Consider the following 18,365-nt stretch of genomic DNA (forward strand, 5'->3'; position numbering starts at 1 on the left):
TCTGAAGCAAGGAAATAAATAGAATGCAGAAGTGTAGGTTTTTTCTAATATCCTCCAATGTTTGTTACTTATTCCAAGGATTCTGATGATAATTTAGAATGATATATTTAATTATATATTACCGGATGGCCTTTTTTTTTAAGGTAAAGTATACTCCATTATGAAGCAGAATTATAAGATATACTATCTTCCAATAATTGTCACATAGCTTATAGATGAGGGAAAACTGTCTTAAAGCAGCAGTGTACAATGGAGTGCAGAGAGAGGTTTTGTATCTGATTTCTTAATTTGGTTCAGATATATTAGAGAAATATTAGAAATACTTCATTGTTTATGTATTAGTTGTGTGTAACCTCAATGTAGGATTATCAATTGTATTTTCTGGGACAGTGTGATATACAGTAGTCAGAAAGCAAAGTTGGTGTTTTTTGTTTTTTTTTTATTTCTACCACTTATCTCAGGTTTTATGAAGTAAATTTTAAATAGTCTTAATTGTTTGAGAACTTTTTTGTAATGTAATGTTTCGAATCAGGAGAATGGATAGTTATTATTTGAAGAAATCTCCTTCAGCTGGTCTTTATTTACCTAAAAATTTATGATTGTACAATTAACCGTGAATTACCCAATAATGCTAGGAGACATAAGATTATCTATTTGAAATGATGGACATAACTAAGAAAACGTCTGTTAAGTTTCCAACTCTACACAACGTAGCTATGTTGGGATGGGTTGATTCAATGTGAATGTTGAATGTTCTGAAATCTCTTTGTAAATTTACTGGGAAAACCCTATTTTTTCTAACTAAATCATAAGTTTTGGATGAAAGAGAAACGAATTAATGAAATTATAATACTAAAGTACTTTAACTGGGTATACAGGTTAAACTGCAAATCTTGTATAATTATTTTAATGGCTTGTTTCATATAAGCTCACAATTGGCATACACATAATTTTTGTAATTAATTGAAGTCTGAAATTCATTGCCTAATGTACTTATAGAAAACAAACACAGTGTATTGTAAAGATTTACTGTGTGTATTATGATCACTCTACTGTTACTGGAAGAATGAACGTATTCCTGGCATATAGATAGCAAGTTAAAATAAATAACATATCAAAAGTTTACATTAACCTTGTTGATTGTACTTTTATAACAACAAATTGGCTTCTTATGTAAAATTAACATTTATTCAAATAATTTTAAATGTGTTTTTCTTGTTTCAGATAATACGTACAAGCTCATAGGTCCTCCATCTACAGAAATGGTTAAGTACGCAGAAGTGAGTACTAACTTATTCCTTATTTTTCTATGTAGCGATATAATCTAATGTAGCGATATAATCTAATTGTATGTTCAATTTTTGTAGTCTGGTGCATAAGTTTTTATAATAGAGTAATTTTACAAATAGTATATGTGTAAAAATGTATAAATGAAAACAATAATAAATAAAATGTTTACTAGCTATGAATTTACTAGGTATACATTATTTCCTTACAATACAATACAATACAAATGATCTTTATTGACATAAACATGGAGTACAGTCAGGGCGTCAAGAGTTTTTAAACTTGAGTTGCGTGGTCATCAGTGAGAAGGTCTTCCTATCTGCAGGCATTCTTCAACAGAGTAGAACTCCTTGTCCAACAGCCAGTCAAGAAGAGCTTCTTTAAAGTTCCTGTTGCTTTTTTTGTTCTTTCAGCGTTGTGGAAGGATGTTGAAGAGTCTAGCCCCGATATAGGACTTTTTTTTCATAGGCAGTCAGGTGATGTGCTGGGAGTCTGTAGTTAGCTCTGTTCCTAGTGTTTATAAGGATGTGTATCCAAGAATTGGACGAGTCCTTTGTTAACTGCATAGGTTATTACCTCACCGATGTACAGATTGGCAACTGTCTGCAGTTTCAGTCTCTTAAAACACCCCTCTACAAGAGTTCCGAAAACCCAATTCAGCCATTATTCTTATTGCCTTTTTTTGAAGGAGCAAGTACCCTGTGTAGATTTCGCAGAGATGAAAACCCCCATACAGTCAGCCCATAGCGCATTTGGGACTCAAATAGTGCAAAAGTAAGCTGTTCTTGAGGTTTCTGTGTTGCTGATTTGTTTGAGTCGCTTAATTACATATAGGGCAGTGCTAAGTTTTTTTGGACAGTTGGCCTACGTGGGGTTTCCAATTGAGGTCACTGTCTAGGGTTATCCCAAGGTATTTAGCCTCTTTATATGTTGAGACATTGGGTAGCTCGAGGGCACTCCTTCTTTGTGGGCCAAAGAAAAGCTGCTGTGTCTTCTCTTCGTTCAGGAAACAAGGTCATTTTCCTGACTATACTGTTTGGCTATACAGCAGCAATGTAGGCTTTAATTTCCAGCTCTTTAACATTCTTGTGCGACACAATGAGGGCAGTGTCGTCAGCGTAGAGGAATATTTCACAGTTGTCCTGGTAGCGTGGATACGATGTCATTAGTGTATAAAATAAATAGTACAGGGCCAAGCACAGATCCCTGTGGGACTCCTCTTGTTATCTGTGCTTGTGTGGATCTAAATTTTTTGACACCTATTGTTGACTACTTGAGTTATTTCAGTCATTTGTGTTCTTCCACTGAGGTAGCTCTGGAACCACTGATGTGCTATTCCTCTTATTCCTAGAGCTTTCAGTTTGTCTAGGAGATGTTTGTGGCTCAGGCTGTCAAAAGCTTTACTAAAGTCAAGTAAGATGCCAGTTGTTGTGGCCCCTTCTTCAGATGCATCAATGATAGTTTCCACTAAATCAATTATGGCTGTAATGGTAGACTTGCCTCTCCTAAAGCCATGTTGGCGGTTGGTTAGAAGACTGTTGTTTTCTAGATGAGTGAGCAACCTACTGAGTACTATTTTTTTCAAAAAATTTTGGATAGGGTACATATGAGAGATATAGGTCTGTAGTTGCTGGCCAGAGAGGTGGGTCCTTTCTTGTACTTTGGATAAACTAAAGAGTGTTTAAGCTGAGAGGGAAAAATGCCTTGTTGGAAAGATTTGTTTATTAACGTCAATTATCGGGGTTATCACTTTAGTTTTGCAGTGTTTTCAGGATCATTGACGAGACCTCATCTATCCCAGAAGATGGTTTTGATTTTAAAAATGATATTGTTTTGTCTATCTCCATTCCTATTTGTTGTCTAAAGCCCTCTTCAAGAGACACAAACTCACTCTCATGGATTGTGGGGGGTATTTTCAAAGGTGCTCGTTGGGAGTTTGATAGAACTTGTTCTGCAGCATTAGCAAACAAGTGATTCATGTGTTCAGCTATTTTTTGGGGGTCTGTTATTGTTGAGTCTTCTATGTCAATAGATTTTATATAATTTTTTTGAGATTTATTGCTGTAGCGGTTATTGTGTTTATTATTTTGCCAGACTGCTCTGGTTTGGTTCTCTGCATTGGCAATGTAGTGGATTGCAGTTTCCTTTTTAAGGTTCTTCAGTAGGAGATCATATTCCTTTTTCCTGTCGTTGGCTTGTTTTTTATTTTCCCACTGTGCTCATCAGGATTGATTTATTTAGAGCTGCAGTATATGCTCCTTTTAACCTCATCAGTTCAAGCTCTTGTTCTTGGTTTGTATTGATATTTTTTCTCTTGATCTTCTTGAGTTTACAATGGGACAAGCTGTATCGAGTGCTTCACTTATGGTCTTGTTAAGTTCTGTATATGCCTGGTCTGCATCCTGCTTGTTTAAGACAGCTTTCCCAAGTTTCATGTGCTAGAATTCTTTTTAGTTTTTGTAGGTTTCGAGCATTGAAGTACCTTCGAGATGTTCTTGGTATTACAGCTTTATTAGGTTCCAGGTTTATTTTGCATATCTGCCCCGTGTGGTCTGATAGGCTTGTGTGAAGAACTGCAGTGTCAATCTCCTCTGTTGGCATCAGGTTTGTTGCGATTATATCTATTGATGTTTCTGAGTGAGAGGTGATCCTTGTTGGTGGTAAAGGAATCCTGACGATACCATGGCTCATGAGAACTTCATTCAGGAGTTTATGTCGTCTCCGTCAACCAGGCAGTCCACATTTATGTCCCCAGTTATGATAATTGGACTTTTCCAGGTAGGGATGTCCATCAAGTATATTGTACAAGTTATCAAGGGCCGTCTCGAGATTATGGAAATAGGAGGTCTGTATATACCTAGGATATATAGTTCTGAGTGTTTGGTTTTGATTTTTATGAGTTGCGTTTCACAAACAAGTTCTATTTGTTTTCCTGTGATGTTCGATGCAGGAAATTTCATTGCCCTAGGTTTTTTATTGGCATAGATAGCAACTCCACCTTTTCTATGCTCAAGTCTTGAGAATCCCCCAATATAGTCATAATTATCAAGTTCGGATGTTTATAAGTTTTTCCTTAGAAAGACCATGTTCTGTTAGTACAACTATGGTGGGATCAGTGAGTTTGAGTTCGTGGTTTAGCCTATCAATTTTACTCCCAAGGCCATTGATATTTTGGTGGAAAATTGTGATCTTGGCTGGCAGAGTTAAAGGGCTTTTTTCTTAGATTTTGTTATGTTGTTGCCAGTGGTTTGGTTGAGGGTCCTAAAAAAAAGAGTTTGGGTGTTGCTGTTATCTGTACTTTGGTTGGTGGTATCTGCTTGGGGTGAGATCAAGGTACTTTTAAAGGTTGGGGTTTCAGAGTGACTAATCGAGGCTGATAATCTTCTCCTTGTGTTGGATATTTATAATCTTTGAAGTAATCTATATGCTTCATAAAAAGTCATCCAAGGTTTCCTGGTCGCCTCGTATTCTTGCTGTCATAGGTGGAAGTCTCGCTTTTTGAGTCATTTTTTTAAAAGGAGTTTTGGCTGTCTCTCCTTGTAGTTTCTTGTGTCAAGATGTCCAGCATCACATTTCTGTTTTTACATCATCTACCCTGTAAGCCTATTTCTACATTGGCGGGTTCTGCAAGCCGAGCTTTGTTTTTGGTTACTTGGAGAGATACACTGAAATGGTTCCTTTCCTTCCCAGTTGGTTTTTTTTTCTTGCTTATGTCGTAGTTCTTAGAACGAGGAAAACTCTCTGCAACGGTGTACTTTGTGTGACTGGTGTGGTGTAGCAGGGTTTTGTTTGTTCACCTTGTTTTGTGCAGTTCTTCTTGCAAAGTTTCCACAGAGCGTTCTAGTTGGTCTTGTCAAGTTTTAAAGCTGAGCCAGCTCAGTAATTAGAGAGGCACAGTAGTTGGGAACGTAAAATTCGGAGTCATTTGTTTGTGTTTCTGAAGTGCTAGTAGGTTTTGGTGTCTGAGCTAGGTCCGTTTTGTCATCTTGGTTTAGTTTCAGCTTATTTATCATTCCACCTAATTGCTTGATTTTATTTGCTGTCACGTAATAGTTTTTCTCTTTCATTATCTTGTTCTTCAAAAGTTTGCATCATTTCAATTCTTAACTGTCTTTCCTTCTCTAATTGAAGTTCTACTTCATTTAGTGTTTCAACCAGTGAAGCATTTCGGGAGAGCAAGATTTCCTTGTCATTTTCAAGCTCTTCAATTTTTGCTTCAGCAAGGTTCACCTCAGCAAAATTATTGTCTCTGAAATCTTGGCATTTTAAGGAAGAGAATTGTTGCTTCATATCATGTAGTTCTTGCTTTAATTTATCATTTTCTAACAGTTAAAGCATTTCCAGCTTCCGCAGCAAGTGTGAGCATGTCTGTGTTTGCAAACAAGTTGTTTTCAGTGAGACTGTGCTCTAATTTTTTCTTTTAATGAATTATTTACTAGACCAGTACTGCTCACAGTTAGCTTTTGTGTTTTGGGGGTGGAGTAGCGAAGTTTTTCATTTATATTAGTAGTAGGTTGGAAAAGTTCTTCACCGGTGCCTTGGAAGACTTCCTCTGCTCCTGATGGTGGTGCACGGTCTATGTGAAGTATAATGGTTGATTTAGGGTTGTTTAGTATTGGGAGATTATTCATACCTTGATTAGAGTCCGAGAGGAGGGTTTTGGTTAGAGATGGAGGAGAGATATCGCAGTTTCTGCATTTCCAGTTTGATATCTCTTCTAGTCATTGAAATACTTAAGGATGCTAGTCTTTTAGACTAATACATATACATTTCTAAGATAACATAATATAGTAAATAAGTATTATTGGTTACATTAAAAATTCCTACATTAATTTTACTCTGAAGGTTAAATTGTTTTATTGTCTATATAAAGACTTAACACACTTGTGGAAGAGACAACTTTTACAGCTATGCTGCTCTTTTTTGTTTTGGTTGTTAATATATTAGTTTTAAGTTAGGGGACATTTTAGTTAAACAATGGAGGAACCAGCATATAATCATTAAATTTAGTTTTATGTTCCTTGTTGTAACTACTCTTCACTTGTGAATTATTTAATCTTTAATATTTAAAGATTATTTACAGACTCTATAACTCATGTCATTTCTGAATTTTAGGTAGATAACTGTTTAATTTTTGTCTGTATACAGGGACAAGTTCGCAAAAGTTCAGAAATTTATTCCATGGGTAAAAAACCAAACTGAGGCTTGTCTGTTCCCTGTAATAAACTAGTCTATTCTGATAAATTATACGAAATAGACAAAGACAAAACATGTTGTTCATACCAGGGAATCTAAAGAAAACAATTTTAAGATGATTTAGAATGGATGATAATTTTCTGTGATGGAGATAGTATAGTTAAATTATTGTAGAACACAATAACATATTGTTTTCTTATTATAATGTTACACCATAGCTTTATGTATTGATGTTTATGAACACAATACTTACTTAATGAATATAATGTATAATTTAACCATAGTAAATATTTATATGTATATAGAATCTCATGTAAAATTAATTATAATCCTTTATATATTTTTTAGTTTAGAGTATAATTTTGAAATAACAACTTCCAACACTACTCTAAAATGCTTACAATATTTTTGAGTTAAAGTGCCATTAGCATTTACCTTGACAGAAAATGAAAGTAAGACTTGTTATTTCCCATTACTAATGTCCCCTCTGAAACATAATTGTTAGAAAAATTAAACTTAATCCTCATGTCATACATACATTTTTTTTAAATCGTCAATATTCTTTGAAAATATAGGCTAACTTTGTTAATCGGAAGTTACTAAAAATTGTAGTTTGAACTTTCTGATTTGCTTTTATATATATATAAATATATATTGGTCAAACCTAAATTACCAATGACAAACACCAATGAAAAATCAATACCAAAACAAAAAGGATCACATCCGTGTAATAAACTAAGATGTTTGATTTGTAAAATGTTACCAAATTCTTAAAAATTCACTAGTAGCAAAACACGTAAGGCATATCCTATCATCGGCAACTTGTCTCGTGAATCTAAAAATGTGATTTACCAAATTCAATGTAAAAAATGTCCAGCAGATTATATTGGCTCAACAACAAATACCTTGAGGACAAGAATGACAGGACACCGATTTGATTATAAACACCAATATTTAAAGAAAACTGTCGTGACTCATGGTATAAATCACAATGAAACTTTTGAAAATACATATTCAGTCAAACCTATTCGGCAAGTACATACAAATTCAAACCCAATTTACCTCAGAACATTAGAACAAGCACACCAATTGGTTTTAAAGAGCAAAATTCCACATGGACTCAACATCAGATAACTTAGCCAAAAACGTCTAAATTTGAAATCAACATATGGAACAATTATTTAGTTCATGTCATCTGTATTTCTTATTATTATTTATTCACTGTTTATTTCCTTTCGTTTGTACTGTTTTCTTTTATATTTTTATATTTTATACAATTTATGCACCTGAAGACGGTTTTCACCGAAATATAGTGCCAATGTTTTAAAAACACTTTATTTTATTTGTACAGTAATTTACTAAAAATAATATATATTATTTTTATAATAATAAAAATTTGGTAATAATATTTGACTTCAGTGCATTCGTACGTTGTTGTACCCTCACTAACTTAGCAGAACTGTTATTTGAGCACTGCTATAAAACCTAACTTACTTAACAAAAATATGAATGTATTATGTAGCAAGATATCTCATAAAATATTTAATTTGTTCACTTTAAACTTTATATGGAATTTGATTTCTACGTAGACAAGAATGGTGCATGTCCAACCATGGAATTAGGCTGAGCGTCATTGATGCTTATCACTCTTCTGCAGGGTGAGATGCCTCCCCTCAATAGTAGGCCTAAGTAAGATGGGCTTGTGACAATGGAAATAAGCCTGCCTGAGACCGCCCTGATATACCTCACCACAGTCTTTTCAGAGCAAATAATATACCTGTACTTAATTACTTTTCAGGCCAATTATGTGCTGACCTCAACTAAGTGTTGGGTTTAGGGTTGCTCCCAATTTGATTTTTCTTAAAGACCCAAAGAGAAACAACTGTAATTGTTTCATCATTATTTAAAACAAGTTTATTAGCAGACAGCCAATTTTGAATATAATTTTGGTTTAATCTAGAATTTTCTAAAGCCTGACTGCGATCTGTTTGCCTGTTGATGACTGAGGTATTGTCAGCATACAGGACACGGCTTCAGTTAAGGGGAGATGTACGCCCGAAAATTAAAAATTTTTATTTATTTTTTTTTATATTTTTGTTGTATTGTTTAGTTTGTTCTGATTAAAATGATATATAATACATGCATATACGGATCCTAAATAATATAAAAATAATATTTTTTTCTTGCATAAAGCGTCCACGGACGACAACCCACAGCATCAGCTTTGCGACATATCATGGTGTAGGTATAAGCAAGCCATTTGGGATGCTAAAACATATGAACATAAAAATTCACTGGACCAGCCCATAATTGATCTGATAAAACCTATATTCAGGGACCTGGCAAAAACTGAGTTGTTATAGTTGTTAGTCTGCACGGCCGCACTCAAAATATTAACGAAAGCTTCAATTCTGTTCTCTGGTCCAGAGTGCCAAAAAATAACTTTGTAGGACTACAAACTCTAAAGTTAGGCACATATGATGCAGTTATTACTTTTAATGAGGGCAGTCAGGGGAGATTAGCAGTCTTAAAAGGGCTTGGGGTCAAAATTGGCAAAAATTGTGCAAAGTGCCTTAGTGAAATTGATCGAGGTCGGATGATAAAATCAGATATAGCATGTGAAGAGAAGACAAAGCTAGCCAGAAAAAGGACCAGGATGATCAGGAAGAAACTCCTCGATGTTGAGAAGGAAAATGATCAGAATTACGAAGCTGGAATGTTTTGAAATGTAAGTAAATATATGTTTATCATGTTTTCGCGATTTCCCGAAAATCTATTTTTTTTACACAAAAGTCCCATTATCTCAGAAAGTAGAAGGCCAATTCATTTCAAATTTTTACAGGTTATTAAGAATGTCTGTTTACACAACCCCTACTAGATTTAGACTTCTAGCTAAACAATAAAAAATTATTTTAAAATAGTAATCCAAAATTATAAGCAAAAATATTTACAAATATTTAAAAAATAAAAATAATGCCAAAAAGTTAATGGAATTCAATGAAATTAGTAGGGTGTCTTTAGAATACTATGTTTATTTTAGGGTAAAAATTTCAATTTTATAACTCTGATACTTTCTGAGATAATGGGTTATATATTATCATATGTTTAACATTACGGGCTTATGGGCGTACATCTCCCCTTAAAACACTCTTACCCTGCTGTGATCAAAAAGAGTAGGGGTCCCAGAACCGATCCCTGCAGTACACTATAGATAACTTCTAGACTAAATTCCAGACTATATTTACAGATAGTTACTGTATGTCTATTTTTTTAAGCAACTTTGAAATGCTGACGAGGGAACACCTTGAATCTTGTAGGGTTGAGTTTCTCAATTAAAGGCTTATTTGAGATACAAAGGACTTGCTGAGATCACAAAAAGTACATCCTCAACAAAACCTGGCTGCAGTATATCACTTTTTATTTGGCAGTTATAATCCTTTTTAATTTAATGTTAATACACCCAACGTTTAATTGGTAAATAATTTCTGAGCTCTTCTTATATTAAGTATTTTTTACATTAATAGTATAAAACTAAGTCAAAGGAGTAAAAGGGTTGATTGATGATATGCATGCATTTGTGATTGTACAGGTGATTGATCGGGCCAGAAATGCTTTTAACAGTGGCAAAACAAAACCATATGCATTTCGTAAAAAACAACTGGAACAAATGATGAAAATGTATGAAGACAATGGACCTGAAATTGTTGCAGCATTATCTGCTGACCTGCACAAGGTAAGTTTCATAAGTTGTTGCAGCATTATCTGCTCACCTGCACAAGGTAAGTTTCATAAGTTGTTGCAGCATTATCTGCTGACCTGCACAAGGTAAGTTTCATAAATTGTTTGCAGCATTATCTGCTGACCTGCACAAGGTAAGTTTCATAAATTGTTGCAGCATTATCTGCTGACCTGCACAAGGTAAGTTTCATAAATTGTTGCAGCATTATCTGCTGACCTGCACAAGGTAAGTTTCATAAATTGTTGCAGCATTATCTGCTGACCTGCACAAGGTAAGTTTCATAAATTGTTGCAGCATTATCTGCTGACCTGCACAAGGTAAGTTTCATAAATTGTTGCAGCATTATCTGCTGACCTGCACAAGGTAAGTTTCATAAATTGTTGCAGCATTATCTGCTGACCTGCACAAGGTAAGTTTCATAAATTGTTGCAGCATTATCTGCTGACCTGCACAAGGTAAGTTTCATAAATTGTTGCAGCATTATCTGCTGACCTGCACAAGGTAAGTTTCATAAATTGTTGCAGCATTATCTGCTGACCTGCACAAGGTAAGTTTCATAAATTGTTGCAGCATTATCTGCTGACCTGCACAAGGTAAGTTTTCATAAGTTGTTGCAGCATTATCTGCTGACCTGCACAAGGTAAGTTTCATAAATTGTTGCAGCATTATCTGCTGACCTGCACAAGGTAAGTTTCATAAATTGCTAATAACCTCATTGTGTTCAGCCACTTTTCTAATGTATACTTGGGATATGTAATTCAGATAAGAAGAAGTGGTATTTTATGTTTATTGTTTATTACACAATATAAACATAAATAATCATATGGCATTCTGTAAAAAATATTATTACCTTCATTTTTTTTGTATTTAGTTTTCTTTCACACAGGAAAAAATCAGGGAGTGGATTTTACCAATAGTAAGTTTGATTTATATTTAACAACCCTTTTAAAAACCTCTCCTAAATGAATCATCAAGATTTTATTCAATATCATAAAAGTGTGTAAATTAAATTAGTAAGTAGTAGTTTTTGTTTATATTTCTATGTAATTTTATGTTACAGAGCAAGATGGAGTCTTACATAATGGAAATTGATTTGTTGAAGAATGATTTGAGGAACACGCTCATAAACTTGAAGGACTGGATGTCACCTGAATCTGTAAGTGTTGTAACAGTTTCTACTTATTATAGTAGTGGGTTTCTTCCTTCAATTCTAATAGATCTTTTAGAAGGTCTCCTAAAAATTCAGAAACTCATTAAAGCTTACGGTATATATTTAATTCACTTCTGTTCATTAACTCGCTTCTCTGAAAACAATATCCACCCAAATCTGTATAAAGTAGGATAAAGCAAGAACATAATTTTTCAGAGAAATATTTTATGCTACCTATTACATAATAGGATTTAGGATATTTACCTTGTTAGATATTACAAAAACAATATCCACCCAAATCTGTATAAAGTAGGATAAAGCAAGAACATAATTTTTCAGAGATATTTTATGCTACCTATTACATAATAGGATTTAGGATATTTACCTTGTTAGATGTTACAAAAACAATATCCATCCAAATCTGTATAAAGTAGGATAAAGCAAGAACATAATTTTTCAGAAAAATATTTTATGCTACCTATTACATAATAGGATTTAGGATATTTACCTTGTTAGATGTTACAAAAACAATATCCACCCAAATCTGTATAAAGTAGGATAAAGCAAGAACATAATTTTTCAGAGGAAATATGTTATGCTACCTATTACATAATAGGATTTAGGATATTTACCTTGTTAGATGTTACAAAAACAATATCCACCCAAATCTGTATAAAGTAGGATAAAGCAAGAACATAATTTTTCAGAGAAATATTTTATGCTACCTATTACATAATAGGATTTAGGATATTTACCTTGTTAGGTGTTACAAAAACAATATCCACCCAAATCTGTATAAAGTAGGATAAAGCAAGAACATAATTTTTCAGAGAAATATGTTATGCTACCTATTACATAATAGGATTTAGGATATTTACCTTGTTAGGTGTTACAAAAACAATATCCACCCAAATCTGTATAAAGTAGGATAAAGCAAGAACATAATTTTTCAGAGAAATATTTTATGCTACCTATTACATAATAGGATTTAGGATATTTACCTTGTTACATGTTACAAAAACATATAACAATATGTTTAGAGGATTGCAATACCCTCTTCTTTATATGTCAAAAAACCCTATGGTAACATCATTCAATAGTTCAACAATGACGATAGGACACGTCACTTGTGAATCACATTTCTTCTTTCTGATGGACATTTTACTGCACTATAATCATTGTTGAGAGAGAATAAATTTGTAATTGGAAATTTTAATCTAATTGAAAATTTACTGAATAATACTGCATAAATAGTTTTCAGAATATGGTAAAATGAAATGTGGTGATTAACCATATGAAAACAAGTTAGAAATTATGATAATTTGACAACTTTAACTGAGTTTTTGATAAAATAATGTATACAGATTACACATGTATTAAATTTATACTGATTTTGGAATATTAATTACTAAAATAACAAATTTCTAAAATAAGGAAGGGGAAATTAACTAGATTAAAAATTATTTTATAAAGAACATTACAGTAGATGAAATGCTGTGTTAAAGCATTAAACATTAATGATATATTTCAATTATTAATTTAATTATTTAATCAATTTATTTATCAATTAATTATCTCAGTTAATTCTGAAACTGTAGGCCTTCTAAATAGAATGTTTAAACAATTATTTGCAAGTTGTGAATAAGTATATTCAAGAACTTATCTGTTGTCACTGTAGTTTTTTAAGGGGAGGCTGACACATTTTTAACACGTTTAATGCTGAAAAGTAAGTATATCATGTGGCTAAAAATATTTATGTCAATTTAGTTTAGTTCATCTAAAGCCGATATTTGTCTGCTTGCACCATATGGCAGCGCTGGTGACGAGAACTGAAAGTGCCCCGAGTATTCAACAAGTTAATCCTTATTCTGCCCTTCCTCATGGGTCACTGACCTAGTAAGGATCTTATAAAACACAGAATAAGGGGCAGAGTCGATACAGTACAAGGTTGATGACACTGATAAAAAGTGCTATGGACACACATAGATTTGAACCTGCATTATCTCTAACTAAGATCCCAAGTCCGATGTCTTAGGTTGCTCAGCCATCAATACTCCCAAAAAAAGAGAAGATGGTTTGTAGGTTAAGATAAATTGAATAGCAGATGATAGTCTTTGGTGAAAAGAAGTATTATCTACTAAAATCTCTCATCTATACAATGTAAAACTTTCATATCGTTATTGGGACTGTGACTATAAGTTTATAATTTAAAAATAACAAAGTAATTGCAACCAAAAACTGATTGCACCATCTTAAGCCATAATAGGTACTGTTACAAGCCACAGATAAAAATTAAACATGTTTATGTGTGAACTTGTGTAATTTGTTTTTGAATGTGTTAAAAATCAACACTACTCTATTGAATACAACATAATATACAATTTAGCAATAGAATACAATTATCCCATCTTTGGTTACCTAGTGTGGCACATTGCGTAGACTATTTATTGTAGCCCTTCCAAGTCATTTGCCAACCTGTTTTATGGGCTGAAGATTCTGAAGGAGCCACATGGAGTCGTGCTTGTGTTAGGAACCTGGAACTATCCAGTCCAGCTGACTCTGCTGCCAGTAGCTGGAGCTATAGCTGCTGACAACTACAACATCAACAAGCTCCTAAAAGTTGTGTGGTTTGTTGTAGCCCTCCAAGTCATTTGCCAACCTGTTTGATGGGCTGAAGATTCTGAAGGAGCCATATGGAGTCGTGCTTGTGTTAGGAGCCTGGAACTATCCAGTCCAGCTGACTCTGCTGCCAGTAGCTGGAGCTATAGCTGCTGACAACTACGACATCAACAAGCTCCTAAAAGTTGTGTGGTTTGTTGTAGCCCTCCAAGTCATTTGCCAACCTGTTTGATGGGCTGAAGATTCTGAAGGAGCCATATGGAGTCGTGCTTGTGTTAGGAGCCTGGAACTATCCAGTCCAGCTGACTCTGCTGCCAGTAGCTGGAGCTATAGCTGCTGGTAATTGTGTAGTCATCAAGCCTTCAGAGGTTGCACCTGCATCTGCAAAACTTATGGCTGATCTCATCCCTAAGTATCTTGATTCAGTAAGTTTATCCATCACTTTACTATAAAATCATATTAATAGTGATCATCGGATTATAAATATATTTACTAATAAATATTACTTACCATGTCATTTTAATTACGAGGGGTATCCAAAAAGTAAGTTTCCATTAATTATGAAAAAGTTAAAAAGACTCAAAAAATAACTGAAACACATTTATTCAACTTTTTACATCATACCTTATTTTTCTACATAGTTACCATCCCTTTCTAAGCACTCTTGGTATCTAGGAAGTAGTTTTTTTATTCCAGCATCACAAAATTCACCCACCAAATTTTTAAGCTAAGTATCCACCTCATTTTGAAGGTCATCGCTGTTGGCAAATCGCCGACCGCCAAGGTGTCTTTTCAGCTCCGGAAACAGATGAAAATCGCTAGGCGCAAGATCTGGTGAGTATGGAGGATGACCAAAAACATCCCACTTAAATTTCCTCAAAAGTTCCATTGTTGCACGAGCAGCGTGTGGTCGGGCGTTATCTTGAATAAGCAGAACCGTGCGCGACAAAAGTCCGCGCCGTTTATTCTGTATTGCCCGCCGAAGTCTGGGGAGAACTTCACAATACCTTTCTGCATTTATGGTTTCGCCACGAGGAAGATAGTCAATCAATAACACTCCACGGCAGTCCCAAAAAACTGTAGCCATTACCTTTCCTGCCGACTCAAAAACTTTGGCTTTTTGAGGAGCTGCCTCTCCTTTTTTTTTGCCACACCATACTCTGGCGTTTGGTCTCTGGAGTTGAGTGGTGAATCCATGTTTCATCACCAGTGACTATTCTACTGAAAAGGTTTTCATCTTCATCGTCAAACAATCGCAAGAAAGACTGGGCAGCAGCCATTCGTTGTTGTTTATGGACATTGCTCAATAAGCGAGGCACCCATCTTGCACACACTTTTGCAAGCTGAAGATCTTCTGTCATGATATTGTGCACAGATGACCGGCTAACTTCAACACTTGATGGCAGTTTATCCATAATTTCATCGAGAGTCACTCGCTTATCATTGTCAATAACTGCTCGTACAGCATTAATGACGTCAGGTTGCCGAGAATTGGCCGGTCGGCCACTACGCTCAACGTCATGAACATTTTCTCTTCCTTCCAAAAACATTGCACGCCAACGACGGACCATCTGAACGGACATAACATGTTCACCATACACTTGACACAACTGACGATGAATTTCAACGGCAGTTTCGTTTTTGGCGGTCAAGAAACGAATAACACTACGGACTTTGCAACTGGCGGCAGAAGGCAGTGGAGTCTCCATGATGTTTGGGCAGCAACTGACTGAGAAGCGTGACAATGGGCCAGTGACCGGCGCACCTGTTGCCAACCGAACCGCGCTACATATCCCCGCCCACAGCTGCACGCTTTGTTACGTACGCGTCTTTTTACAGAACAGGGAAACTTACTTTTTGGATACCCCTCGTATTTTTATTGTTAAAATGAACACGGTTTATAACATAACTGAGTGTATGAATACCTGTATAGCGAATGAAGACCCGAGAACAATACTCCTTAGACCCGTAGCTTTTCTTTATCAATTGTAATTATAAAAGATCACCTGTGAATTTGTGTTGGTATTGATTGAGCTTTTCATTTGGTAATCAATTTAAAACATTGACTTTTACATTTTTTCACAAACAAATTCTGTAGCATTCGTACTAAATTTTTCTGATTTTGCACTTATTTTTAGAAAAATATCTGTATAAAACTTTGTAGTTTATATTTTACAAATAAGAGTAAAATTATCTATCCAAGTATTAGAATGCAACCACTATATGAATTTTCAAAAAACTTTAATTAGATAAGGTTTAACTTAAAAAAAAGAGATAAATGTAAATTTTAACATTATTTCACACTTCTACAATTGTTTTATGGAAATGGTCATGAAACACCTAATAATTAAGCATTAATTATTGCAAGTAATAGATAGGTAAATTGTATGTAACATGTGACTTTTTTAAGTGGTGACGTTTAGCCTTGTATTGAATAAATTTCATATTACATAGTTTTAACCTTAGCTAAATAGCAATATCCATACAATTTAGTAATGTATCTTTATTGAGTTCTTAATTATCACATTCTACCTTAGACTTCTTGATGTTAATGGGAATACATAACATTTGTCATCAAATAAAAAATTACATTAATCTTCTCAAAATATAATCCATTAGGCCTCTAAATGCTCAGTAACTGATTTGATTGCATTTCTATTGGAGTTTTTTTTAAAGTCTTGTGTGTGTTCATGGCTCTTGATTTTTTTATTTTTATTTACAATAATTTTAAGGATTTGATCATGTTGAATGTAGGAGTGCTACCATGTAGTCTTGGGTGGTGTAGCTGAGGCCACTGAACTACTCAAGCACAAGTTTGACTACATTTTCTACACTGGCTCAACTACAGTAGGCAAGATCGTGAGGGCTGCAGCCAACGAGCATCTGACACCTGTCACTCTAGAGTTGGGTGGCAAGAGGTGGGCTTTATACTTTTACCGTGGCTACAAATAATGTAGAAGGAAACATAAGCTTCTATTAATGAGAATAATACTGACGAGTATGATATGTTTTGTAGCCACCTTTTAAGCTGACAGGTGATTTCAATGAAAATAATTGTATTACTTATAACCACAGCATATAACAAAAACTCAATGATTCACACATTTAATTCTTGAAAATACTACAAGTGTAAAAACGTACAAATAAAACAAATTTATTTCTGTTGTTTTATAATTTTTATTGAGACCAAACAAACAGAAAATTAGCATTCCTAATGTAACTAATTATTTATAGTTTATATTAATAAGTAACACTAGATATAAGTCAAATCCAATTCTCAGTATTGAAATCACTTGCTTCTTAGTATTATTGAAATTTTCACAATTTTTGATAACTCTACTCCGCTTCATTCCACCAGCAGATGTACCAATTGGCCCGGGCTGTACAGCCAAAAGGGTCATAAACATTTTAATGCTATTTGGTTATTTAAAAAAGTATTTTCTTTTAAAGTACTTGAAATTCAATAAAAAATATATTTTATAAGAATTACAAATTTATCTTTTTTGTCACCTGTGGGTTGAAAATGTTTCTAAAAATTCACAAAAAAGTGTTAGTGTAGCCTCAGATGCTATTTTTAGGGAGAGACATGTTGTTATATCTATAGATAAAAAAGAAGTAAAGATTTTATATTTGTTTTTTTTTTTTTTTTTAATAATGGCTACAGTTCTTATTCAATTTGAGTTGTTAAGCATTGAGCAGCATGTGAGTGAACCTGTGATAAATATATCGGTGTGACTTACTAATAGTAACCATATTGAATATTAAAGTTTCATTGTGGCATGTCAGGTATCAGTTACGTAATGTATTATGCTACACGGTTAAAGCATTGTGGTACATAACAATAGTGAGCAATTTACTGAATAGAGAAGGGGCCTTGAACAGGTTAAGATGAGATCAATTGATAATTAATTGTCAGATCTCCACTCGACTAAACAACTCAATTGTGTAACATTGCTGTTTTGAGAGTTCAGTATCAATATTTCAAGTGGTCAGAAGTTATGACTATCCAATAATCACTCTTATTTTCAACATAGACATTTAAGTTTTAAAAATATTGAGGTATCGAATAAGTATGCAATGCCAAACCACAATAGAATTCACATGTATGTAAGAAATTTTGATTTTATATAATACAGATTGAACAGTATATTTTTATTGATGGATCCAATATGTTGAACACCTTCCCCAAGTGTTCTCACCCATTCATCTTAGTTGAGGTTACCTTAAGGTTGGAAGTAAAAGTGTAGAAATCTAAGATACTTGGATAGTCTTATGCTTGCATTATAAGTAACAAATAGTTGAAATCAAATCCATAATTTTAAACCCAAAGGGAATGACAAAGATATTTTTATATGCCTAATGAGTATTAAAAAA

General features: G+C 34.0%; 1 protein-coding gene across 1 annotated transcript in view; it reads left to right on the forward strand.

Annotated features, from left to right (window-relative positions):
• LOC124354901 (aldehyde dehydrogenase, dimeric NADP-preferring) overlaps positions 1-18,365 on the forward strand; it is a 99,693-nt gene that overhangs the window by 42,661 nt on the left and 38,667 nt on the right. The window contains exons 2-6 of the mRNA XM_046805699.1: positions 1,225-1,280; positions 10,073-10,216; positions 11,283-11,378; positions 14,195-14,416; positions 16,746-16,909. Coding sequence (XP_046661655.1) covers positions 1,225-1,280; positions 10,073-10,216; positions 11,283-11,378; positions 14,195-14,416; positions 16,746-16,909 — 682 coding nt within the window. The remainder of the gene's footprint in view (positions 1-1,224; positions 1,281-10,072; positions 10,217-11,282; positions 11,379-14,194; positions 14,417-16,745; positions 16,910-18,365) is intronic.

Source organism: Homalodisca vitripennis, chromosome 2 (genome assembly GCF_021130785.1).
Source record: "Homalodisca vitripennis isolate AUS2020 chromosome 2, UT_GWSS_2.1, whole genome shotgun sequence".
Lineage (NCBI taxonomy): Eukaryota > Metazoa > Arthropoda > Insecta > Hemiptera > Cicadellidae > Homalodisca > Homalodisca vitripennis.